Source organism: Nerophis lumbriciformis, linkage group LG13 (genome assembly GCF_033978685.3).
Source record: "Nerophis lumbriciformis linkage group LG13, RoL_Nlum_v2.1, whole genome shotgun sequence".
Lineage (NCBI taxonomy): Eukaryota > Metazoa > Chordata > Actinopteri > Syngnathiformes > Syngnathidae > Nerophis > Nerophis lumbriciformis.
Genome location: NC_084560.2, coordinates 36,103,866 through 36,130,309, shown reverse-complemented (window position 1 = coordinate 36,130,309; position 26,444 = coordinate 36,103,866). Strand labels below are relative to the sequence as shown.

At 40.4% G+C, this 26,444-nt stretch overlaps 1 protein-coding gene across 3 annotated transcripts in view; it reads left to right on the top strand.

The window, feature by feature from the left end:
* LOC133613398 (contactin-associated protein-like 5) overlaps positions 1-26,444 on the top strand; it is a 314,549-nt gene that overhangs the window by 102,899 nt on the left and 185,206 nt on the right. For 2 of the 3 annotated variants that reach the window (XM_061970920.2, XM_072914522.1), the window contains 6 exons: positions 7,712-7,915; positions 11,478-11,665; positions 12,251-12,394; positions 22,466-22,724; positions 22,802-22,948; positions 23,022-23,181. In XM_061970920.2, the coding sequence (XP_061826904.2) occupies positions 7,712-7,915; positions 11,478-11,665; positions 12,251-12,394; positions 22,466-22,724; positions 22,802-22,948; positions 23,022-23,181 (1,102 nt within the window). The remainder of the gene's footprint in view (positions 1-7,711; positions 7,916-11,477; positions 11,666-12,250; positions 12,395-22,465; positions 22,725-22,801; positions 22,949-23,021; positions 23,182-26,444) is intronic. The other variant, XM_072914523.1, reaches the window with a different exon arrangement.

Here is a 26,444-nt window from a genome sequence, read left to right as displayed (position 1 = left end):
TGTGTGTGTGTGTGTGTGTGTGTGTGTGTGTGTGTGTGTGTGTGTGTGTATACTTTATACATGTATCACTATGTTTATATATATATATACATACATACATATGCATATATATATATTAGAGATGCGCGGATAGGCAATTATTTCATCCGCAACCGCATCAGAAAGTCGTCAACCATCCGCCATCCACCCGATCTAACATTTGATCAGAACCGCATCCGCCCGCACCCGCCCGTTGTTATATATCTATTATAGACGATGCAAGGCATTAGTGAGGTTATAAAGCTTTTGCCTGTTAAAGAAAGGCGACTGATCCAATGCAGCACAGACATTCGCGTGCCACGCTGTCACGACCCAGACGCACACCAGTGCGCAATCATATGGGAGCCGCGCTGAGAGCACCTCCAAGCGCGTCTCGCTGCCGGCGACGGCCGGGTATGGGCCCGACGCTCCAGCGCCATCCATTTTCAGGGCTAGTTGATTCGGCAGGTGGGTTGTTACACACTCCTTAGCGGGTTCCAACTTCCATGGCCACCGTCCTGCTGTCTATATCAACCAGGGTGAGCCCCACCCCTTTCGTGAGCGCACTGCGCGCGGAGTGACCCCTGTTACGCGCCCCCGGCAACAGGGGTGGCGGGCAGGTAAGCTGCGCAGGCGGAGCGCGCGGAGTGACCCCTGTTACGAGCCCCCGGCCACGGGGGTGGCGGGCAGGTAAGCTGCTTACCTGCTGCGCGTGACGCCGGCCGCGGTGAAGGCGGACGAGGCGGGGTGTCGGTGCGGTGGGCGCGGTGGTGACCCTGGACGTGCGTCGGGCCCTTCTCGCGGATCGCCTCAGCTACGGCTCCCGGTGGGGCCCTCTCGAGGCGTCCCTTCTCCGCTCCGTAAAAGTGTCCATCTCTTTTTTTTTTTTTCTTCTGTTGTGGCATATGCAGCAGGTGCCTGCTCGTTTTTCGTATGTGGTTAACAACATTTAACTATGTATCTATATTTCCGAATTGGTTTAACTGCCACCCGCCTGAATCTATTTAAAATCTAATTTTTTTTTTATTTGAACCGCCCGACCCGACCCGCGGATAAAATCTAATTTTTTTTAATTTCATCCGCATCTCTAATATATATATATATATATATATATATATATATAATTTCAGTATACTACATTTCAGTATATATATTTGTATTTATTTTTACAAACTTTTTACTCTAACACTATAATATTGTTATTATAATTTGATTTTATGTATGATTTGTATTATAAATAAATAAATGATAAATGGGTTATACTTGTATAGTGCTTTTCTACCTTCAAGGTACTCAAAGCGCTTTGACAGTATTTCCACATTCATCCATTCACACACACATTCACACACTGATGGCGGGAGCTGCCATGCAAGGCGCTAACCAGCAGCCATCAGGAGCAAGGGGTGAAGTGTCTTGCCCAAGGACACAACGGACGTGACTAGGATGGTAGAAGGTGGGGATTGAACCCCAGTAACCAGCAACCCTCCGATTGCTGGCACGGCCACTCTACCAACTTCGCCACACCGTCCATTATTATTATGATTATTAGGATAATTATTACTGTATATTCTTACAGGAAAATTATTTGAGGAAAAAAATCAGTAAAAAATTAAGAAAAAAAGAGCTGATGTCATGCCATGAACAAAAGATGACATTTTGATACTCATTATTAATTGTAATTTAATTTGTCACCTATAACACACACTTTTGTCTTTTAATGTAAATAATGTTTGTTTTTAACAAAAAAATGTTTTCAACAAAAAAAAAAATCAAAATGGCCGCCGCATGCTGCGCCTTTTCAGTGTGTGTCCTTGGTGGAAAGCCAATAAGTGTGTTGACGGACTATTAAGTGTGTGCAGCTCTTGTTGCTCTCTGATTGACGCTAACCACTAATTAGCTCACCTCCCCAGGTAGCACAATTCACCTTCCTCGCTTTCATCGGTCTGCTCAGCTTTGTAAAGAAACAGCTTGTAAAAAAAGAAAAAACAAATCTCTTGTTTCTCTCTCTCCTTTTTCTATTTTTTTTTTTATTGCCGCCCCCATGCGGCGCGCCGACTGTGGCGGCGAGCGTGCCACAGGCGCACGGGACTCTCTTGCATAGCATTACTTTGTATTTATAGAGTGCGCCGTAGCGCCGGGGGCCACACAAAGTGCTTCACAGATCACAAAACAAACAGGAGCGCCATAAAACAAACAAGGGGCCTGCAGTGTTAAAGCGCTCGGTCGAGGGAAGATGCCCGTGCCTCGGAGTCGCTTGTCGCGTTGCGCGCCATGTTCCTTTCTGCACCGCCGTGCACCTCCCGGAGATTAGCTCTCATGGGAGACGTGAACATTAGCGCAGATATTGACCCGTTCTTTTCGCCCCGAGTCACGGCATATTACAACCATCCTTCACCGCCTGCACTTTTGACGTTCCTGGCCTTCTGACACCGAAATGACATTCTCCTGCAGCGCATTACAAAAGTTTTAAAGCTGGTTCGTTTTTGCATCATTCCTTGAGAATCCTGCGTGTGACTTGGGGTTGGTTAATTTATGCAAGACGAGCTTCATTGTGCTCAAACAACCGCCGGGTACCAAGTTGCAGTGCTTTTGTGTGTGTTATTAAATATTTATTGTTTATGATAATAAAATCTCTTTTTTTTTTACAACATTTAAAAATGAGCTGATAGTGAAAACTGCTGTCAAGTTATTATATCTTCTTTTGTAATCATATTTCTGAGTGTCATTTACAGTTGCTAGTCCTTAACGTTTGCTTGCATCAATGTATAGTTTGTTGTCGGTTCAGTCTTTGCTGTCTAGTCTTTTGTTGCGCCCTAAAAAGTGTTAATCCTGTAGCATGTCAATAGCAGAGCTTTTTTGGCTCATTTTGCTCATATTTTTTGTTACTTGAGGCTCTATGTGTGCTAACTGTCCTGGGTCTTCCCCGCTGCCTCCTACCGGTCGGACGTGCCCTAAACACCTCCCTAGGGAGGCGTTCGGGTGTTATCCTGACCAGATGCCCGAACCACCTCATCTGAGCATTTCAGTACGGCTTTGGCTCCTCTGAATTCACACAAAAGTTCTACTGAAAGTGCATTTTCTAGTTTTTGGGGTAAAAAATCTAGATAATTCTTATCCGATAGTAATACCGTAAATCGGTCCGATATCAGCAATTAAAAACAAGTATCGTATGATATGTACTTGCATGTAAAATGTGTGATATCATGTGTGATACTAGCAGTCCCGCAGCGTGTTTACTTCTGTGCGATAGCATGTGTGATACAAGCAGTCAAGCAGCGTGTTGACCTGTGTGCGATGTCCTGTGCGATACAAGCAGTTCTGCAGCGTGTTTACTTGTGTGCGATATCCTGTGCAATACAAGCAGTTCTGCAGCGCGTTTACTTGTGTGCGATATAATGTGCGATACAAGCAGTCCTGCAGTGTATTTACTTGTGTGTGATATCATGCACGGTACAAGCAGTCCTGCAGTGTGTATACTTGTGTGTGATATAATGTGCGATACAAGCAGTCCTGCAGCGTGTTTACTTGTGTGTGATATCCTGTGCGATACAAGCAGTTCTGCGGCGTGTTTACTTGTGTGCGATATAATGTGTGATACAAGCAGTCCTGCAGCGTGTTTACTTGTTAAAGTTAAAGTACCAATGATTGTCACACACACACTCGGTGTGGCGAAATTATTCTCTGCATTTGACCCATCACCCTTGATCATCCCCTGGGAGGTGAGGGGAGCAGTGGGCAGCAGCGGTGGCCGCGCCCGGGAATCATTTTTGGTGATTTAACCCCCAATTCCAACCCTTGATGCTGAGTGCCAAGCAGGGAGGGACTGGGTCACATTTTTTGTAGTCTTTGGTATGACTCGGCCGGGGTTTGAACTCACAACCTACTGATCTCAGGGCGGACTTGTGTGCAATTTCATGTGCGATGCAAGCAGTCCAGCAGCGTGTTTACTTGTGTGTGAAATCATGTGCGATACAAGCAGTCCTGTAGCGTGTTTACTTGTGTGCAATATCATGTGCGATACAAGCAGTCCTGTATCGTGTTTACTTGTGTGTGATATCACGTGCGATACAAGCGGTCCTGCAGCGTGTTTACTTGTGTGGAATATCAGGTGCGATACAAGCAGTCTTGCAGCATGTTTACTTGTGTGCGATACCATGTGCGATACACACAGTCCTGCAGCGTGTTTAATTGTGTGCGATATCATGTGCGATACAAGCAGTCCTGCAGCATGTTTGCTTGTGCAAAGCTGGACAGCCAGTTAACATATAAAAGTCTTTTAATAAGCACAACATTTCTTCTATTTTATTAAAATGGTTTACAAAAGGTAAACATGCTAGGCTAGAGGCTACTAGCAGCTACACAACAGCTAAGCACATAATAGCACACAAGCTCGACATTTTGGATGTAACGATATGAAAATTCCATATCACGGCCATGGTGACCAAAATGATCACGGTTATCATCCATATTATTTTATCTTTATTTGACCATTTTTATTACATTTACATTTGCAAAGGTTTTAGGGTTTTTTGTTGTTGTTTTTTTAACAAAAAAAAAAGGAAAATCGGGTGTCGGGTGCTTCACTTCCAGTTCATGCGACATCACACAAGTTCACTTCCTGTAAAGCATGACATATTTCCAGTATCCATCCATCGCTCTGTGCTAAGAGAGCACAGCTTGGATGTTCAATGTGCACAAGAGAATATCTTAATGTGTGTTATTGGCCATTTTGTTCCTTAATGCTGTAGATCGTAATGTCTCTTCTATTCATGTTAGCATCTAAGCTGGCTCTCGAGCTGGTGCTAGCTTGCTTCTCCATGAAATAAGTAGTGTCACCAGTCCGTGAGTTTATTAAGGTGTAGTTATTAATCACAGTTTTACAATAATTAATTTAAAATGTTAATGTTAATGTACCGTGGTTTATCATTAATACTGTTTATCGTTAGATCCCCACTAAACAGCAACTTTTTCAATAGAAACAAGTTTTGAATAACTGTTTTTGCATATTTCTTACACATGCAAGGCAGAAGTGTATTATAGAGTATCCAGTAACAAACGTGTCCGCATCATTCAATTTACTGCATCATAATCTTAACTTTTTTCCCCAAAGTTATCGTATCTCTTTTTTAGGAATAAAAACAGAAAAAAATGGGAAAATTTCACTTTTTTCAAAAAAAAATATATTTTTTTCTTTATTTAAATTTTTTTAAGATAAAAACATAAATTCACAAAAATATACAAAAAGAAAAAAAAGAAAACACATCATAATTTTCCATCTTTTTCCTTAATTTTTTTAAAAAGAAAAAAGGATAAAAAAAAGGAAACAAATAACTTACATTTGTTTTATTTTAGGTCTCTTTTTTTCTTTATTTAAATTTTTTTTTTTTTATTAATCGGACCGTTTTTTTCCTCTAATTTTTTTTAAGCTAAAAAGAGAAAAGAAAAAACATTTAAACTTTTTTTAAAAATGTTTCTCTCTTTTTTTTTTCTTCTTCTTTTTTTTTTTTAAGGTAAAAAAAACAAAACCGAAAAGGTAAAAGGGTTAAAAACAAAAGGAAAAATGGTCCATGCACTTCGCAGCCATTCAGTTTACGTTTGGAATAGAAAACTACTTTTAATATTAATCCACTCGTTCCAATTTTGGTTTGGAAATAAAGAAACGGAAAATGGATCATTCTGTTCTCCGATTTTATTGATGTTTTCAAAAATCTAAAATTTGAAAAACAACGATGAAATAATTAAAAAAGGGAAAAACAAAATTTGTACCTCCCTTTTTTTTCTTCATTTCTATAATTTTTTAGAAAAAAGGAAAAAAGGGGGAAAAAATAATCGTATCGTTTTTTCTCTCTCTCATTTTATTTTTTCAAGATAAAAAGTGAAAAGAAAAAATATCGTAACTTGTTTCCTTTTTTTCTCTTTTTTCTTTATTTAATTTTTTTAAGACAAAAAGAGAATTTAAAAAGATAAAGATAAAACACATCTATGTTCCCCTCTTTTTCCTTATTTTTTAAGATATAAGAAAGTAAAAAAGAGGAAAAGGGAAAAAAAAGAACTTAAGTTTTTCTCTAAATTGTTTTCTTTTGTTCTTTTGTTTCTTTATTTTTGTTATTTTTAAGAAAAAAAAGAGAAAAGGGAAAAAATATAAATAATCTTAACTTTTTTTTTTCTTTTTCACTTTGTTTTTTAAGATAAAAAGAGAAAAGGAAAAAGGAGAAAAATTCCTAACCTTTTTTCTAACGTTTTTTTCTCTTTTTTTCTTTTTTTCTTTTTTAAGGTTAAAAAAACAGAAAAGTGAAAAGGGTAAAAAAAAAAAAAGGAACATAATCTTAACCTATTTTTAAATTTTTTGTCTCTCTTTCTTCTTTCTTAATTTTTTTAAAATAAAAAACTTCAAAGGGTAAGGTAAAAAAACAGAAAAGGGAAAAATAGGGTTAAAAAAAGGAAATAATTATCTTAACCTTTTTTTCTTTTTTGTCTCCCTTTTTTTAAACATAAAAAACTTCAAATGGATAAACATGTAAAAAAAAATAAAATAAAATAAAAATAAAAAAATATATATATATATATATATATATATATATATATATATATATATATATATATATATATATATATATATAAAAATAACGTTAACCTTTTTTCTTCATTTTTCTTTATCTTATTTTAAGATAAAAAAAAACAGAAAACAGAAAAAAGGTTAAAAAAAATAAAAAAGGAAAAAACATATCTTAACGGGGCATTAGGGCATGGCGGCATGGCATAGTGGATAGAGCGGCCTTGCCAGAAACCTGAGGGTTGCAGGTTCGCTCCCTGCCTCTGGACATCCAAATTGCCAAATGGGCAGGACACTTCACCGCTTACACTGGTGAATGAATGATAAATGATGGGTGGTGGTTGGAGGGGCCGTAGGGGCAAACTGGCAGCCACGCTTCCGTCAGTCTACCCCGGGCCAGCTGTGGCTATGAAAGTAACTTACCACCACCAGGTGTGAATGAATAATGGGTTCTCACTTCTTTGTGAAGCGCTTTGAGTGTCTAGAAAATCGCTATATAAATCTAATCCATTATTATTATTATTATTAACCTTTTTTTCAGATTTTTTTCTGTCTTTCTTTTTCTTTATTTCTTTTTAAGGTAAAAAAACAGAAAAAGGGGGAAAAAATAAGGAACATTTTAATCCTTAACCTTTTTTTTATTTTTTTATTCTGTTTTTTTTTAGATAAAAAAAAGAGTAAAGGAAACAAAGAAGAAAAAGGGAAAAATGAAATAAAAAGAAATAAAGAAAAAAAGGCACCAAAAAAAAAAAAGTTTTAACAAAATTGATATTAACTTAACGAATTATTGTGACCATGAGGTGTCGGCATAAAAACAATAATTGCCACTCCACTACGTGTCTGCAGGGACCCTCAGTGTCCGGGGGTACGACTACGAGGTGGATGTCGGATCAGACTTCCTGGGATTGAATGATTAAATAGTGGACTATTCTAAGACACGCCAACAATTCACGCAATCAAACAACCTCTGGAAGACAATAATGAATTCAGACTGCATGGAAAGAAGTGCACAAAAAGACATTTTCATAACGCATCATGATGAAGCCAATACTGATTCCTAATGAGCTCTGATGAAGACAATTAGACGGCCTGATGTCAGGAACATCTGTACCCAGCCTGTCCTGTCTCCTTCCCCGACAGAGTCCTACGTGGCCGACTTTGACGGCAGGAGCTCCTTGCTGTATCGATTCAACCAGAAGTCCACGTCCACGGTGAAAGATGTCATCTCGCTGCTCTTCAAGAGTCAGCGGGCCGACGGCGTTCTGCTGCACGGCGAGGGCCAGAGAGGAGACTACATCACTCTGGAGCTTCATCGGGGGAAACTGGACCTCTACCTTAACCTGGGTGAAAAACCAAACCACCACACACTTTTGTTGTATGTTCACATTCATGAAGACTAAGGCGTCATATAAGTGTAACTGAAGCACACAGGTCACGCGACTTGTGCCCAATTAGCAATTAGCATTGGAATCATGCGGACTGTGCTTCTTCTCCTTTATTTATTGATTACATCGCTACTTACACCTGTCCTGGTGCTCCTAAACAACAAGCATGGGCACCTTTCACATTTAAACGCATACAGTACCGGTACTCAACGGCGCCAATTTGCTGAATCTAGTCTTTTGTTGCGGCCTACAAAGTGTTAATACTGTAAGTATTGTACTTATTACGCACCAGCTGTTTGATTGCAACGTGTGTCTTAGTTGTAGTTTTCATTGACAAATTTGGAGGTGTTGAAATCGCCATGTAAAATCGCTAATGCTAAGCAGTAGCTAGTCAATAACAAAGACAATGTATATTAGCATCAAGCTAGCGCATTACATTGGAGTATTTTTCAGTCAACTGCTTGTCTCATTTTAATGTATGGCGTTATATGGCAGTGGTGTATAGTTCATGGTGTGTTGGCTCGTCACTTCAGTCTTTGGTGAATCTAGTCTTTTGTTGCGCCCTAAAAAGTGTTAATCCTGTAAGTATTGTACTTATTACGCACCAGCTGTTTGATTGTAACGTGCATCTTAGTCGTAGTTTTGATTGACAAATTTGGAGGTGTTGAAATCGCCATGTAAAATCGCTAATGCAAAGCAGTAGCATGTCCATAGCAAAGCCAGTGTATATTAGCATCAAGCTGGAGCGTTTTTCAGTCAACTGCTTTGTCTCATTTTAATGTATGGCGTTAGATGGCAGTATAGTTTATGGTGTGTTGGCTAGTCTTTCTAGTCTTTTGTTTTTCCCTAAAAAGTGATAATCCTGTAAGTAGTGTGCTTATTACGCTCCAGCTGTTTGATTGTGTCTTAGTTGTATGATGTATTAACATATTTGGAGGTGTTGAAATCGCCATGTAAAATCGCTAATGCTAATCAGTAGCTTGTCAATAGCAAAGCCAATATATTAGCATCAAGTTAGCCCAATTTTGGAAAATTGGAGCGATACTTTGCGCCCTAAAAGTGTTAATGCTGTAAGTATTGTACTTATTACGCACCAGCTGTTTGATTGTAATGTGCGTCTTAGTCGTAGTTTTCATTGACAAATTTGTAGGTGTTGAAATCGCCATGTAAAATCGCTAATGCTAAGCAGTAGCATGTCCATAACGAAGCCAATGTAATTAGCATCAAGCAAGCCCATTACATTGGCACGTTTTTCAGTCAACTGCTTTGTCTCATTTTAATGTATGGCGTTAGATGGCTGTAGTGTATAGTTTACGGTGTGTTGGCTAGTCGGTTCTATCTAGTCTTTTGTTGTGCCCTTAAAAGTGTTAATCCTGTAAGTATTGTACTTATTACGCACCAGCTGTTTGATTGTACCGTGCGTCTTAGTTGTAGTTTACACTGACAAATTTATAGATGGCAGTATAGTTTATGGTGTGTTGGCTAGTCTTTCTAGTCTTTTGTTTTTCCCTAAAAAGTGATAATCCTGTAAGTAGTGTGCTTATTACGCTCCAGCTGTTTGATTGTGTCTTAGTTGTATGATGTATTAACATATTTGGAGGTGTTGAAATCGCCATGTAAAATTGCTAATGCTAATCAGTAGCATGTCATTAGCAAAGCCAATATATATTAACATTCAGCTTTCATAATTTTGGAAAATTGGAACCTTACTTTATTTACGCTGGAGCATTTTTTGAGTCAGTTGCTTTTTGGGCATTGAAAATTGCAACATTACCAAATTTAACAAGGCACTGTTGGATTTTATGTGAATCAGTGCCCGGTAGGACCGGCGGGATTCAATCGGTGCCAGAAAAAGTACTAGATTTGGTACCCATCCATGGTTGTAATTAGTTCCAAAATGTCAGACAAAATCTAAATCATGCAAAAAAAACAAAGCAATTTTTCCCTTAATCCAAATCCAATGAGTCTGTACCAGACACCCAAAAGTATGAAGACAAAACAGGAGTTAAAGAGAATGAATATGAATTAAATGTATCAAATAAACATAACTTTTATTGAAGACTTGTTGGTGTAGACAATGATGAGGGGACGAGGAGACTTTGTAACTTTGTACTTTCTTGTATTCATTAATCTTCAAAATGTTTATATGTAAAACAATACACTTTTTTATAACATGAAAATATGAATCCAGATAAAAATAAATCAAATAAAAACTAAGTATAAAATACATGTATAAAAAACAACAACAATAAAAAAAACTAGATTATCCAAATTCTTTATGTGTAGAAAATACATATTTGTAGCATTTAAATATGTAAATAAAATTTAAAAAAAGTATATATATATATATATGTATATATATGTATATATATATATATATATATATATATATATATATATATATATATATATATATATATATATATATGTATATATATATATATATGTATATATATATATATATATATATATATATATATATATATATATATATAATTCACATTTTTAAATTATAAAAATACGTAACCTTTCATGTTAACATTTTGATATATATATGCACGTATATCTACGTGTGTGTGTGGGTGTGTGTGTGTGAGTGTGTGTGTGTGTGTGTGTGTGTTATATATATATAAACATTTAAATGTAAAAAAAAGTTACGTATTTTTGTCATTTTAAAATGTGAATCCAGATAAAATAAAAACTAAGTATATAATAATAATAATTTTAAAAACATATGTACAGTATATATATTTCAAAAATTGTATATGTGAAAAGAATATATATTTTTATAATACAATTTTTTGAATCCAAATTTTAAAAAAAAAGTACTATAAAAAATACTAATAATTTCAAAAACACACACACACACATATATATATATATGTATATATATATATATATATATATATATATATATTTATGTGTATATATGTATATATATATAAGTATATATATATATACATACTGTATATATATATATATATATATATACAGTATATATATATATATATATATATATATATATATATATATATATATATATATATATATATATATATATATATATGTATGTATGTATGTATGTATGTATGTATGTATGTATGTATATATATATATATATATATATATATATATATATATATATATATATATATATATATATATATATATATATATATATATATATATATATATATATATATATATGTATGTATGTATGTATGTATATATATATATGTATATATATATATATATATGTGTGTGTGTGTGTGTATATATATATATATTTTTTTTTTTTAAATGTTTTTTTAATAAAACAAAAGAAAATCCAAATTCTGCCAAGTTTCCTTTGACTCATTTTCTAGTCCAGTTTCCAGTGGGATGGCAGGCAGAGTTGGCAATTTCAGACGCTAAATTTGCTTGTGCATTAAAAACAATACCGGTTCCCATCTTTCACTAAAAAGATCCGTTCAGAAGACTGGATTCCATCACTCACGTCCCCTTCCCTTGTTTTCCTGCAGACGACAGCCACCCCAGCTCCAGCGGCTCCCCCCGCGTGGCCGTGACCGTGGGTAGCCTGCTGGACGACCAGCGATGGCACGCCGTCCACGTGGAGCGCTTCAACACGCATGTCAACCTGACGCTGGACTCCCACACGCGTCACTTCCAAACACGCGGCGAGGCCCACTCGCTGGAGGTGGACTACGAGGTGAGCGCACACGAGTGCACTTCATGTTCCGAGGTCATCTTCCCCCCGCCGCTAAGAAAGCAAAGTATGGATGGCGCGGCGCGCTCCTTCTGCATAATGCATGGCGCCGAGTGCATATTCAGGATCCCTTTCAAGCCTCCTTCTTTTGAAAGCAGTCAGCCGGACATAATGCGCTCAGCTCATGCGGCTAGCATTAATTAGCTGGCCAAAGCTGATAAAATCTCAACTGTTAAAAGAGACGTCTCAGCTGCGTGCGCCGAGCAAGAGCAGGCGGGCATAAGTAATGGCCCAATTCCTGAAAACCCTACCTTTTTAATGACCGCAAACTCCTCGCCATTAATAATCTGATGCCGGGAGCTTCCCGGAAAGTCTTTAGCCAAGCGGCTGCAGGGATTTCTTTGGCTTCTGCATTCAGAGAAGATGAGTTGAGGTCAGGGTCTCTCAGTCGGGTTCTTCCCGACCCGCTTCGGAAAGCCTTTTCGATGCCGCTTTCTCGGGGAAAGTGAGGAGCGAGCGTCGAAATCGAGGACGTAGCGTGTTTTGAAACCCTCTGAGCGTCTTCCGCTGAACTTTTTCTCGCCACAGCTGAGCTTCGGTGGTATCCCGCTTCCCGGAAAGCCCGGCACGTTCCTCAGGAAGAACTTCCACGGGTGCGTGGAAAACCTGTACTACAACGGCATCAACGTCATAGACCTGGCCAAACGACGCAAGCCGCAGATACACAGTGTGGTAAGTAGCCTTTCTCTCACTTTTTACCAAAGGACCGAACAAAACCAGTCTGAGGGGCCTGGAGCTGGAATGGACATCTGTAATGTTTCATTATAGCAACTGTGAAGAAGGGCGTACCTCAAGGGTCTATCCTTGAACCACTCTTGTTTTGTACTCCTGTTTTACTTGCATAGCTTTTTGCTAGTCCCATACTTCAAAGTAAGAATACTATGACCGTATTCCCAGACTATAAAGCGCACCCAGTAAATATTTGAAAAAAAAATTATTTTTTCAAAAATTAGCGGCAGATACAATATATTGCCAAAAGTATTTGGCCACCCATCCAAATGATCAGGTGTATAAAATCAAGCACTACAAACATTTGTGAAAGAATGGGCCGCTCTCAGGAGCTCAGTGATTTCCAGCGTGGAACAGTCATAGGATGCCACCTGTGCAACAAATCCAGTCCGGAAATTTCCTCGCTCCCAAATATTCCAAAGCTTTATTATAAGAAAATGGAAGAGTTTGGGAACAACAGCAACTCAGCCACCAAGTGGTAGGCCACGTAAACTGACAGAGAGGGGTCAGCGGATGCTGAAGCGCATAGTGCAAAGAGGTCGCCGACGTCAGTTACTACAGAGCTCAAAACTTCATGTGACCTTCCAATTAGCCCACGTACAGTACGCAGAGAGCTTCATGGAATAGGTTTCCATGGCTGAGCAGCTGCATCTGAGCCATACCTCACCAAGTCCAATGCAAAGCGTCGGATGCAGTGGTGTAAAGCAGTGGTCCCCAACCTTTTTGTAGCTGCGGACCGGTCAACGCTTGAAAATTTTTCCCACGGACAGTGGGGAAGGGTTATGGTATTTTTTTATTTTTATTTTATTTTTTTTTTATTTTTTGTTTTTGTCATAAAGAAATACAATCATGTGTGCTTACGGACTGTATCGCTGCAGACTGTATTGATCTATATTGATATATAATGTATATATTGTGTTTTTTATGGGTGTACCCCGCCTTTCGCCCGATTGTAGCTGAGATAGGCTCCAGTGCCCCCCGCGACCCCGAAGGGAATAAGCGGTAGAAAATGGATGGATGGATGGATGTTGATTTAATAAAAAAAAAACATTTTTTATATTCTATATTATATTCTTATTTTTTAATTTATTTCTTGTGCGGCCCGGTACCAAACGGCCCGATGGCTGGGGACCACTGGTGTAAAGCACGTCGCCACTGGACTCTAGAGCAGTGGAGACGCGTTCTCTGGAGTGATGAAGCACGCTTTTCCATCTGGCAATCTGATGGACCAGTCTGGAGGTTGCCAGGAGAACGGTACATTTTGGACTGCATTGTGCCGAGTGTGAAATTTGGTGTAGGAGGAATTATGGTGTGGGGTTGTTTTTCAGGAGTTGGGCTTGGCCCCTTAGTTCCAGTGAAAATAACTTTGAATGCTCCAGGATACCAAAACATTTTGGACAATTCCATGGTCCCAATCTTGTGGGAACAGTTTGGAGTGGGCCCCTTCCTCTTCCAACATGATTGTGCACCAGTGCACAAAGCAAGGTCCATAAATACATGGATGACAGAGTCTGGTGTGGATGAACTTGACTGGCCTGCACAGAGTCCTGACCTGAACCCGATAGAACACCTTTGGGATGAATTAGAACGGAGACTGAGAGCCAGGCCTTCTCAACCAACATCAGTGTGTGACCTCACCAATGCGCTTTTGGAAGAATTGTGGAAAATTCCTATAAACACACTCCGCAACCTTGTGGACAGCCTTCCCAGAAGAGTTGAAGCTGTAATAGCTGCAAAAGGTGGACCCACACCATACTGAACCCTATGGGTTAGGAATGGAATGGCACTTCAAGTTCATATGTGAGTCAAGGCAGGTGGCCAAATACTTTTGGCAATATAGTGTATATACGTTGTGAAAGGGGCCCTGCGATGAGGTGGCGACTTGTCCAGGGTGTACCCCGCCTTCCGCCCGATTGTAGCTGAGATAGGCTCCAGCGCCCCCCGCGACCGCAAAAAAGGGAATAAGCGGTAGAAAATGGATGGATGGACGTTGTGAAAGGAGTTATTTGCACGGAAATATTTTGTACCGTATTTTTCGGAGTATAAGTCGCACCGGCCGAAAATGCATAATAAAGAAGGAAAAAAACATATAAGTCGCATTTTTTGGGGAAATGTATTTGATAAAACCCAACACCAAGAATAGACATTTGAAAGGCAATTTAAACTAAATAAAGAATAGTGAACAACAGGCTGAATAAGTGTACGTTATATGAGGCATAAATAACCAACTGAGAACGTGCCTGGTATGTTAACGTAACATATTATGGTAAGAGTCATTCAAATAACTATAACATATAGAACATGCTATACGTTTACCAAACAATCTGTCACTCCTAATCGCTAAATCCCATGAAATCTTATACGTCTAGTCTCTTACGTGAATGAGCTAAATAATATTATTTGATATTTTACGCTAATGTGTTAATAATTTCACACATAAGTCGCTTCTGAGTATAAGTCGCACCCCCGGCCAAACTATGAAAAAAACTGCGACTTATAGTCCGAAAAATACGGTAAATGTTTATTTACTTACCTTAAGTGTTTCCAAACGGTAAAACGGCTGATCAAACAAAACAGAAGTTGTTGGCTGTTATCAGAGAAAAATCCATAAATAAGTGTAAGAAAAAAATGGCGGATTAAAGTCCGGAATTTACGGTAATCGATTTTTGATTTATTTTTTTTAGTCGATTAAGAATCGAGAATCGCAATTTAATCAAAAATCTGTTTTATTTTTTGCTGTTTTTTTTAACAGAGTGAGTAGTTTTATTTTACGGTGGTTCACTTCCATTAAGACCACATTCAAGTTGTTCGGAATGTCGTACTTACGTCTTTAAACATTTCCCGTTTGTTTTCTGTGTTTCAAACGAGAAACCGTGGGACGTCAAACCAGGAATGGGGGTTTTTTTTGGACTTTGGAGCTTTTTTTTTGGCTACATTTATTGAGTCGATTGTTGGGCTTTTCTGTATTTGTTGTTGGAGGCGCTGAAAAACAAAACATTTATTGGGCTCGCTGCTGAGGTTTTAAGGTGAGAGCGCCTTTTTGTGGTTCGTTACAGAAGTCCAATCGTCACATTTTGGCATTTTTAGCAGAAAATTGGATGGCGAAATCCTTAAAGCGTCCATCATTTCCAACGCGATGCAGCGATTTGGAGAGTCCCCCCCCCCCTCGCTCCGACAATCAGACGGCGACCCCCGCTAACCTCCGGCTGGATGCGGCGCCGGCCTTTAAAGTCTGATTGGAGCGCGGAAAGTCCTTTACGGACAACAAAAGCGGGGAGGCGTGATGGAGGCTGTAATGGAATTTCAATGGGACAATCTCCCTCAGGTTGATGGAGGGGAATCTCATTGCGAGTCAAGGAGCCGACGATTGCTCCACGCTGGCCCGCGGGGGCCACGATAACTCCGCCACCGCCGGGCGTCACACACAGACACCGCCCCGCACAATTCACCCTGTCTTGAAATTGAACTCATTTGCGTTGGGAAGCCATAAATGAAGTGTTTTGGGTTTTTTTGTGGTATTTTTACTTCCATGACATTCGTATGACCTTTGGGTTAGCATACGACCTTGACAGCACTTGAGGTGTATGCTCAGGCACAACATAAAGGAACCTTCCACACAAGCCGTGACATTTGCTCGTCGAAAAACTCTCAAAATAAACTTCAATTCATGTCTTTCTTTAACTCTAAATGTGATGATTCACATGTCAAATTACTCCATCTCAGATTTCTACAAAATGACTCAAAGTCACAGGAGTATTTAGCATAAAATTTGTTAAGTTAAGGCATTTGACCCATCCCCTTGTCCACCCCCTGGGAGGTGAGGGGAGCAGTGGGCAGCAGCGGTGCCGCACCCGGGAATCATTTTTGGTGATTTAACCCCCAATTCCAACCCCAATGCTGAGTGCCAAGCAGGGAGGTAATGGGTCCCATTTTTATAGTCCGCAAATTTGCTCCTCAATTATTCCACCCCTAGTTAGCATGCTAATATTAGCATGGTAACATTTAGCATGTGTCACATACCAAGTCATATGACTCTGAGACGTACAGCTGAGAAATTGGCTCGAAAAGTGAGCATGTTAACGTTAGCATACTAACAGTTAGCATGTGTCACACCAAGTCATATGAGTCTGAGGCGTACAGCTGAGAAAGGCACAAAAAGTTAGCATGCTAACAGTTAGCATGTGTCACATACCAAGTCATATGCCTCAATGTGTACAGCTGAGAAATTGGCTCGAAAAATTAGCATGTTAACATTAGCATGCTAACAGTTAGCATGTATCACATACCAAGTTATATGATTCTGAGGCGTACAGCTGAGAAATTGGCTCGGAAAGTTAGCATGCTAACGGTTAGAATGTGTCACATACCAAGTTATATAACTCTAAGGTGTATAGCTGAGAAATTGGCTCGAAAATTTAGCATGCTAACGGTTAGAATGCGTCACATACCAAGTTATATAACTCTAAGGTGTATAGCTGAGAAATTGGCTCGAAAAGTTAGCATGCTAACAGTTAGCATGTGTCACATACCAAGTCATATGACTTGAGACGTACAGCTGAGAAATTGGCTCGAAAAGTGAGCCTGTTAACGTTAGCATACTAACAGTTAGCATGTGTCACACCAAGTCATATGAGTCTGAGGCATACAGCTGAGAAAGGCACAAAAAGTTAGCATGCTAACAGTTAGCATGTGTCACATACCAAGTCATATGACTCAATGCTTACAGCTGAGAAATTGGCTTGAAAAGTTAGCATGTTAACATTTGCGTGCTAACAGTTAGCATGTGTCACATACCAAGTTATATGATTCTGAGGCGTACAGCTGAGAAATTGGCTCGGAAAGTTAGCATGCTAACGGTTAGAATGTGTCACATACCAAGTTATATAACGCTAAGGTGTATAGCTGAGAATTTGGCTCGAAAAGTTAGCATGCTAACAGTTAGCATGTGTCACATACCAAGTCGTATGACTTGAGACGTACAGCTGAGAAATTGTCTCGGAAAGTGAGCCTGTTAACGTTAGCATACTAACAGTTAGCATGTGTCACACCAAGTCATATGAGTCTGAGGCGTACAGCTGAGAAAGGCACAAAAAGTTAGCATGCTAACAGTTAGCATGTGTCACATACCAAGTCATATGACTCAATGTGTACAGCTGAGAAAATGGCTCGAAAAGTTAGCATGTTAACATTAGCATGCTAACAGTTAGCATGTATCACATACCAAGTTATATGATTCTGAGGCGTACAGCTGAGAAATTGGCTCGGAAAGTTAGCATGCTAACGGTTAGAATGCGTCACATACCAAGGTGTATAGCTGAGAAATTGGCTCGAAAAGTTAGCATGCTAAAAGTTAGCATGTGTCACATACCAGGTTATATGACTCTGTGGCGTACAGCTGAGAAATTCGCTCAAAAACTTAGCATGCTAACGTTAACATGCTAACAGTTAGCATATGTCACATACCAAGTCATATGACTCGAGGCGTACAGCTGAAAAATTGGCTTGAAAAGTTAGCATGTTTACATTAGCATGCTAACAGCATCTGTCACATACCAAGGTATATGACTCTGTGGCGTACAGCTGAGAAAGACTCAAAAACCACGCGGTCTCGATTCCTTATTCAAGTCCTGCCGCCGGCGGGCCGTAGTTTGGACACCCTTGCCAAATACCTTACATATTTACAGACTTTGTTGGCGTACCACTAGATCAGGGGTCGGCAACCCGCGGCTCCGGAGCCGCATGCGGCTTTTTGATCACTCTGATGCGGCTCAGCAGCTTACTTGCCGACCCCCTGATTTTCCGGGGAGACTTCCGGATTTCAGTGCCTCCTGCAGAAAACTCTCGGGATTAATATTCTCCGATTTTCACCCTTACAATAATAATAAGGGCATACCATGATGGTACAGTATTTAGCACCCTCTACAATCTGTATTAACAGCGTGCCAGCCCAGCCTCTTGATATATGCATCTTCTGCTTGCACACGCAAGTGACAGCAAGGCATACTTGGTCAACAGCCACACAGGTTACACTGACGGTGGTCATATATAACAACTTTAACACTCTTACCAATAATGCACCACGCTTTGAACCAAAACCAATCAAGAATGACAAACACATTTCGAGAGAACATCTGCACCTTAACACAACATAAACACAACAGAATAAATACCCAGAATCCCATGCAGCCCTGACTCTTCCGGGCTACATTATACACCCCTGCTACCACCAAACCCCGCCCCCACCCCAACCCTGCTCCCTCACACATCAACCCCCCCCCCCTCTGTGCGTCCGTTGAGGTGGGCGGGGTTTGGTAGCGGGGGTGTATAATGTAGCCCGGAAGAGTTAGGGCTGCATGGGATTCTGGGTATTTGTCCTGTTGTGTTTATGTTGTGTTACGGTGCAGATGTTCTCCCGAAATGTGTTTGTCATTCTTGTTTAGTGTGGGTTCACAGTGTGGCGCATTATTAGTAAGAGTGTTAAAGTTTTTTTTTTGTTTTTTTTATATTGACACCGTCAGTGTAACCTGTGTGGTTGTTGACCAAGTATGCCTTGCTGTCACCTACGTGAGCAAGCGGAAGCCTCATACAAGGTGTGACTGATCAGGCACGCTGGTTGTAGTGGGTGTAATTTGCTGTTCCTTCACGGCACGCATGACGCTGTTAAGCGGAAGCTCCATACAAGGCTAGTCTGATCAGGCACGCTGGATGTAGTGGGTGCTATGTGCTGTACCACCACGGTACGCATGACGCTGTTAAGAGGAAGCCCCATACAAGGTGTGGCTGCACAGGCACGCTGGTTGTAATGGGTGCTATATGCTGTACCATCACGGCACGCATGACGCTGACAAGCGCCATTCATATAAAACCCGTGTGCCGCACCAGCATTCAAATTCCATATCAAGGTATGGACAGCGTGTCTGAGACCCCTGGTTTATACATAGCACAAAGCAAAAAAACCCAACTTATTATGCAGTGTTATTTCATTTTAAATTTCAAAAAATTTTTGTGGCTCCCATTGTTATCTTTAATTTGTGAAACTGGTCAAAATGGCTCTTTGACTGGTAAAGGTTGCCGACCCCTGCACTAGATGAAGCCCAGCACCACAGTTTGAGAATCACTGGCTTGAACAGTCTGTAGAGCTCATACCTTCACCCAGGCCAAGGTGTTAGCTAGCTCGGCTACTTCCGGGTTGATTGGCGGACAGCGACGTTTTGATTGTGCTATCAAATGGTTAAAAAGCCTGCTGTGTCGGCACAATTATCCACACATACACCAAATTTGGATGGCTCCCTTTTCAGCCTCGATGCCATCTCTCTCCAAAGTTTTGTGGGAAAGGTTTTTGTCGTTTTCGCGTAATCCTTGCGTATGCGCCTCACAGTTTCCTCTGTCCAAAACAACAAATCTGCTCATGCAAGTCAAAGCTAAGCTAATTAGCGTGTTTGTTCCTGTGTAAACAATATTTGTGTCTCTTTTGGAGATGCCCTTCTCCTTACCCTGACACTATTTGCGCAATATTTTCACCCCACCTTGAAGGGTATTGATTTTTGTATCCAATTAGCACCTCCTGGGAGTGTCGGGGGTGTTAGAGGCAGGTCTGTGCAGACCGTCTTTCACAGAGACCATGTTAGCAAGTAGCAGGATGGCAGGTTTCACGCTAACATTCACACGCTAAAGCTAGTTAGACATGAAACATCACACGTTAAAGCACGCGTGACTTGAAACATTTGGCTGCTTTTCTTGCGTGAGAGGAATTAATGGAGCCGTTTGACACGCAAATGTAATATATAATAGTAATAAGTAGTAGTCAGTGTAATAGTAGGTTTACTGTAAGTGTAATAGTAATATGTAATAGTCAGTGTGATAGTAGTGTGATAGTCAGTGTCAGGTTCAAACACTGATGACATCTATTAAACAAGACAAGAGGCAAAGAATTAAACAGAGACAGAATTCAATTTGGACTCAATATATTGAGGAGAGTCGCCTTTACACTGTACCCTTTAACAGTTTCCAGCACGCTCTGCCCAAAAGATTGCACTCCTTCTTTATTTGACTTTCTCCGACCACCTGACCACCGCTTCCACTTCCAGAGGGAAGTGGGTCGTAAACAGCGTTGCCTTTGGTTACAGAATAGTTCAAAAGAAGAGGTTGTAAAATAGTTAAAAAAGAGTTCCATAATATAGTTCAAAGAGAGTTCGTAAAAATACTTCAAAAAGAGTTCCATAAAATAGTTCAAAAAGAGGTCGTCTGGAAATTGGGCAGATCCTTGGTTCTCTCCGCTTTGAAGTCCTTGGGTTAGAACAATATCTTTCTGTTGATTACCATACATGAGAGAAAACAGGAACACCTTCATCTTGCTTCCCCCCCTACAGAGTGGAGTTTTAAGAGCCTTACTCTTGGTAGGTTTCAAAGACAGCTTTTGTCTTCTTGTCATGAACTCAATGTAATACAAAGTTTTTGTGATAATTTAGAAACAATTATTCTAACAGTCAGTGTGATAGTAGGTATCATTGTAAGGGTAATATGTAATAGTCAGTGTAATAGTATGTATAATTGTAATAGTAATATATAGTAGTAATAAGTAATAGTCTGTGTGATAGTAGGTATACTGTAAGTGTAATAGTAGTGTATGATAGTAATATGTAATAGTCAGTGTAATAGTATAGTATTAGTAGTACAGTATGTCACACTTGGGAGGGGTAGTGATGCGTTCAGTGTGCGTAGGGGATTTTAACACTCAAAGGTTGTTGACATGGGAGGAGACATGTGTCCTAATGTAGTACACATAGTAAGTAGTAATATTTATTAGTAGTACAGTATGTAGTATTCAGGAGGGGTAGTGATGCGTTCAATGTGCGTAGGGGATTTCAACACTCAAAGGTTGTTGTCATGAGAAGAGACACGTGTCCTAATGTAGTATATATAGTAAGTGTACTAGTAATATGTATTAGTAGTACAGTATGTAGTATTTGGGAGGGGTAGTGTTGCGTTCAGTGTGCGTAGGAGATTTCAACACTCAAAGGTTGTTGGCATGTAAGAAGTAGTAATATGTAATAGTAGTACAGTATGTAGTATTTGGGAGGGGTAGTGATGCGTTCAGTGTGCGTAGGTGATTTCCACACACAAAGGTTGTTGGCACTGGAGGAGACGCGTGTCCTAATGTAGTATATATAGTAAGTAGTAATATGTATTAGGACTACAGTATGTACTAGTATTCAGGAGGGGTAGCGTTGCATTCAGTGTGCGTAGGTGATTTCAACACACAAAGGTTGTTGTCATGAGAGGAGACACGTGTCCTAATGTAGTACATATAGTAAGTAGTAATATGTATTAGTAGTACAGTATGTAATATTTGGGAGGGGTAGTGATGCGTTCAGTGTGCGTAGGGGATTTTAACACTCAAAGGTTGTTGTCATGAGGGGAGACATGTGTCCTAATGTAGTACACATAGTCAGTAGTAATATGTATTAGTAGTACAGTATGTAGTATTTGGGAGGGGTAGCGTTGCATTCAGTGTGCGTAGGTGATTTCAACACTCAAAGGTTGTTGTCATGTGAGGAGACACGTGTCCTAATGTAGTATATGTATTAAGTAGTAATATGTAGTAGTACAGTATGTAGTATTTGGGAGGGGTAATGATGCGTTCAGTGTGCGTAGGTGATTTCAACACACAAAGGTTGTTGGCATTGGAGGAGACACGTGTCCTAATGTAGTATATATAGGAAGTAGTAATATGTATTAGTACTACAGTATGTAGTATTCAGGAGGGGTAGTGTTGCGTTCAATGTGCGTAGGGGATTTCAACACTCAAAGGTTGTTGTCATGGGAGGAGACACGTGTCCTAATGTATTATATGTATTAAGTAGTAATATGTAGTAGTAGTACAGTATGTAGTATTTGGGAGGGGTAATGATGCATTCAGTGTGCATAGGTGATTTCAACACTCAAAGGTTGTTGTCATGGGAGGAGACACGTGTCCTAAGAAAGGCGTCAATTGGAGCCTGTGTCACGTTGTAGGGCAACGTGACCTTCTCGTGCTCGCAGTCCCAGCTGGTGGCGTGCACCTTCCTGAGCGCCAACAGCAGCTTCCTGACACTCCCGTCAGCAGCGGCGGCCTCCTCGGGCTTCTCCGCCCGCTTCCAGTTCCGCACGTGGAACCCCGAGGGACTGCTGCTGTCGGTGCCGCTCGGCCCCCGGAGGGTGCAGCTCCACATACGGAAGCGCCGCCTACACCTGACCCTGCACGCCTCCGGGCGCAAGTCGGAGGTCTCTCCAGGTGAGCCCGGGTTTTACCCACCCCCTCTCCCCCCGTCCCCCAGGCAGGAAGTCAATCATTCCCGCGTCTCGCTGCAGATTACACGGTGAATGATGGATTGTGGCACTCCGTCAGTCTGGAGGCCAGGAGGTTCCTCATCAGTCTGAAGCTGGACAGCGAGCCGTCATCGCAGATCGAAGTGTCGGCGTTGCCTCTGGAGTCCAAAGGCACTTTTCACTTCGGAGGTCTGTGGAGCTTTTTCTGCCTCCCCCGCTTTAAAAAGCACTCTTGAAAACCCCCGAATCTCATTTGTTCCAGGGTGTCCCGCGACCGACTGCCACTCCTCGTCTCCGTCCTTCCAAGGATGCATGCGGCTCATCTCCGTCGACGGACAGCCCGTCAACCACAGCCGCGTGCAGCAAGGGATGCTGGGAAACTTTAACCATCTTCACTTCGACACCTGCACCATAACGGACAGGTAGAAACTCTCTTTTGCTTGATTTTTTTCACGAAATAACTTGATTTTATCAGCACAGTGCTTATTGAGCGACATCTGAGCCAACGTGTTCTGGTAAAAACATTTCATACATAGACTTTCGTCACATACCAAGTTATATGACTGAGGCATGCAGCTGAGAAATTGGTTCAAAAAGTTAGCATGCTAATGGATAGCATGAGTCACCTACCAATGTATATGACTCTGAGGCGTACAGCTGAGCAATTGGCTCGAAAAGTTAGCATATTTGCGGTTAGCATGTGTCACATACCAAGTCATATGACTCTGAGGTGTACACCTGTGAAATTGGCTCGAAAAGTTAGCTTGCTAACAATAGCATGCTAACAGCTAGCATATGTCACATACCAAGTCATATGACTCTGAGGTGTACACCTGCGAAATTGGTTCGAAAAGTTAGCTTGCTAACAATAGCATGCTAATAGCTAGCATATGTCACATACCAAGTCATATGACTCGAGGCTTACAGCTGAGAAATTTGCTTGAAAAGTTAGCATGTTGTGTTAGCATGCTAGGAGTTAGCATGTGTCACATACCAAATTATATGACTGAGGCATGCAGCTGAGAAATTGGCTTGAAAAGTTAGCATGCTAACGGTTAGCATGCGTCACTTACCAATTTATATGACTCTGAGGCGTACAGCTGAGAAATTGGCTCGAAAAGTTAGCTTGCTAACAATAACATGCTAACAGCTAGCATACGTCACATACCAAGTCCTATTACTTGAGGCTTACAGCTGAGAAATTTGCTCGAATAGTTAACATGTTATGTTAGCATGCTAACAGTTAGCATGTGTCACATACCAAGTTATATGACTGAGGCGTGCAGTTGAAAAATTGGCTTGAAAAGTTAGTATGCTAACTGTTAGCATGTGTCACATATCAAGTTATATGACTGAGGCGTACAGCTGAGAAATTGGCTCGAAAAGTTAGCATATTTGTGGTTAGCATGTGTCACATACCAAGTCATTTGACTCTGAGGTGTACAGCTGAGAAATTGGCTCAAAAAGTTAGCTTGCTAACAATAGCATGCTAACAGTTAGCATATGTCACATACCACGTTATATGACTGAGGCGTGCAGCTGAAAAATTGGCTAGAAAATTTAGCATGCTAACAGTTAGCATGTGTCACATACCAAGTTATATGACTGAGGCATGCAGCTGAGAAATTGGCTAGAAAAGTTAGCATGCTAACGGGTAGCATGCGTCACCTACCAATGTATATGACTCTGAGGCATACAGCTGAGAAATTGGCTCGAAAAGTTAGCATATTTGCGGTTAGCATATGTCACATACCAAGTCCTATTACTCGAGGCTTACAGCTGAGAAATTTGCTCGAATAGTTAGCATGTTATGTTAGCATGCTAACAGTTAGCATGTGTCATATACCAAGTTATATGACTGAGGCGTGCAGCTGAAAAATTGGCTTGAAAAGTTAGTATGCTAACAGTTAGCATGTGTCACATACCAAGTTATATGACTCTGAGGCGTAGAGCTGAGAAATTGGCCCGAAAAGTTAGCATGCTAACATGTTAGCAGTGTAGCATGTGCAAAACAACACATTTAACATAATTAAAACATACATTTTTTTATATCTCCCTGACACATCCCAAGACTGGGTTTCAAACTCCAGTAAATATGCACTCATGGCATTTGGAACAATGTTTGGGGGATTTTGCAATTATATTCTCACCAGTGACGGAGCAGGAATGGGCTAGGAATATCAATATGAAGCGCCTTGACATTCGTCAATTGACATTTTGAATCAGTCAAAATGAAAATATTTTTTTACGAACTTACAAAAACATCCCCAGATGTTAACCAACATCTGGGCAAGAAGGAAGGTCCTGCAGATGTTGGGAGCCTTCCCCTTCCTGGATGTCGAGTACGTGGGAATAATGATTTTATTGTTCCATTAATATGTATGTGTCACGATAGTTGTTATTGCACTCTAGGGCCAAATGAAATAGTGACTATATATCAATATGCAAAGGCAACAAACAAAACCCAAAACCAGTGAAGTTGACATGTTGTGTAAATGGTAAATAAAAACAGAATACAATGATTTGCAAATCCTTTTCTACTTATATTCAATTGAATAGACTGCAAAGACAAGATATTTAACGTTCGAACTGGTAAACTTTGTTGTTTTTTTGCAAATATTAGCTTATTTGGAATTTGCTGCCTGCAACATGTTTCAAAAAAGCTGGCACAAGTGGCAAAAAAGACTGAGAAAGTTGAGGAATGCTCATCAAACACTCTTTTGGAACATCCCGCAGGTGAACAGGCTAATTGGGAACAGGTGGGTGCCATGACTGGGTATAAAAGCAGCTTCCATAAAATGCTCAGTCATTCACAAACAAGGATGGGGTGAGGGTCACCACTTTGTCAACAAATGCCTGAGCAAATTGTTAAAGAACAACATTTCTCAACCAGCTATTGCAAGGAATTTTGGGATTTCACCATCTACGGTCCGTAATATCATCAAAAGTTTTAGAGAATCTGGAGACATCACTGCATGTAACATTGAATGCCCGTGACCTTCGATCCCTCAGGCGGTACTGCATCAAAAAGCGACATCAGTGTGTAAAGGATATCACCACATGGGCTCAGGAACACTTCAGAAAACCACTGTCAGTAACTACAGTTGGTTGCTACATCTGTAAGTGCAAGTTAAAACTCTACTATGCAAAGCGAAATCCATTTATCAACAACACCCAGAAACACCGCCGGCTTCGCTAGGCCCGAGCTCATCTAAGATGGACTGATGCAAAGTGTAAAAGTGTTTTGTGGTCTGACGAGTCCACATTTCAAATTGTTTTTGGAAACTGTGGACGTCATGTCTCCCGGAATAAAGAGGAAAAGAACCACCCGGAGTGTTATAGGCGCAAAGTTCAAAAGCCAGCATCTGTGATGGTATGGGGGTGTATTAGTGCCCAAGACATGGGTAACTTACACATCTGTGAAGGCGCCATTAATGCTGAAAATGTACATACAGGTTTTGGAGCAACATATGTTGCTATCCAAGTAACGTCTTTTTCATGGACGCCCCTGCTTATTTCAGCAAGACAATGCCAAGCCACGTGTTACAACAGCGTGGCTTCATAGTAAAAGAGTGCGGGTACTAGACTGGCCTGCCTGTAGTCCAGACCTGTCTCCCGTTGAAAATGTGTGGTGCATTAAGAAGCCTAAAATACCACAACGGAGACCCCCGGACTGTTGAACAAC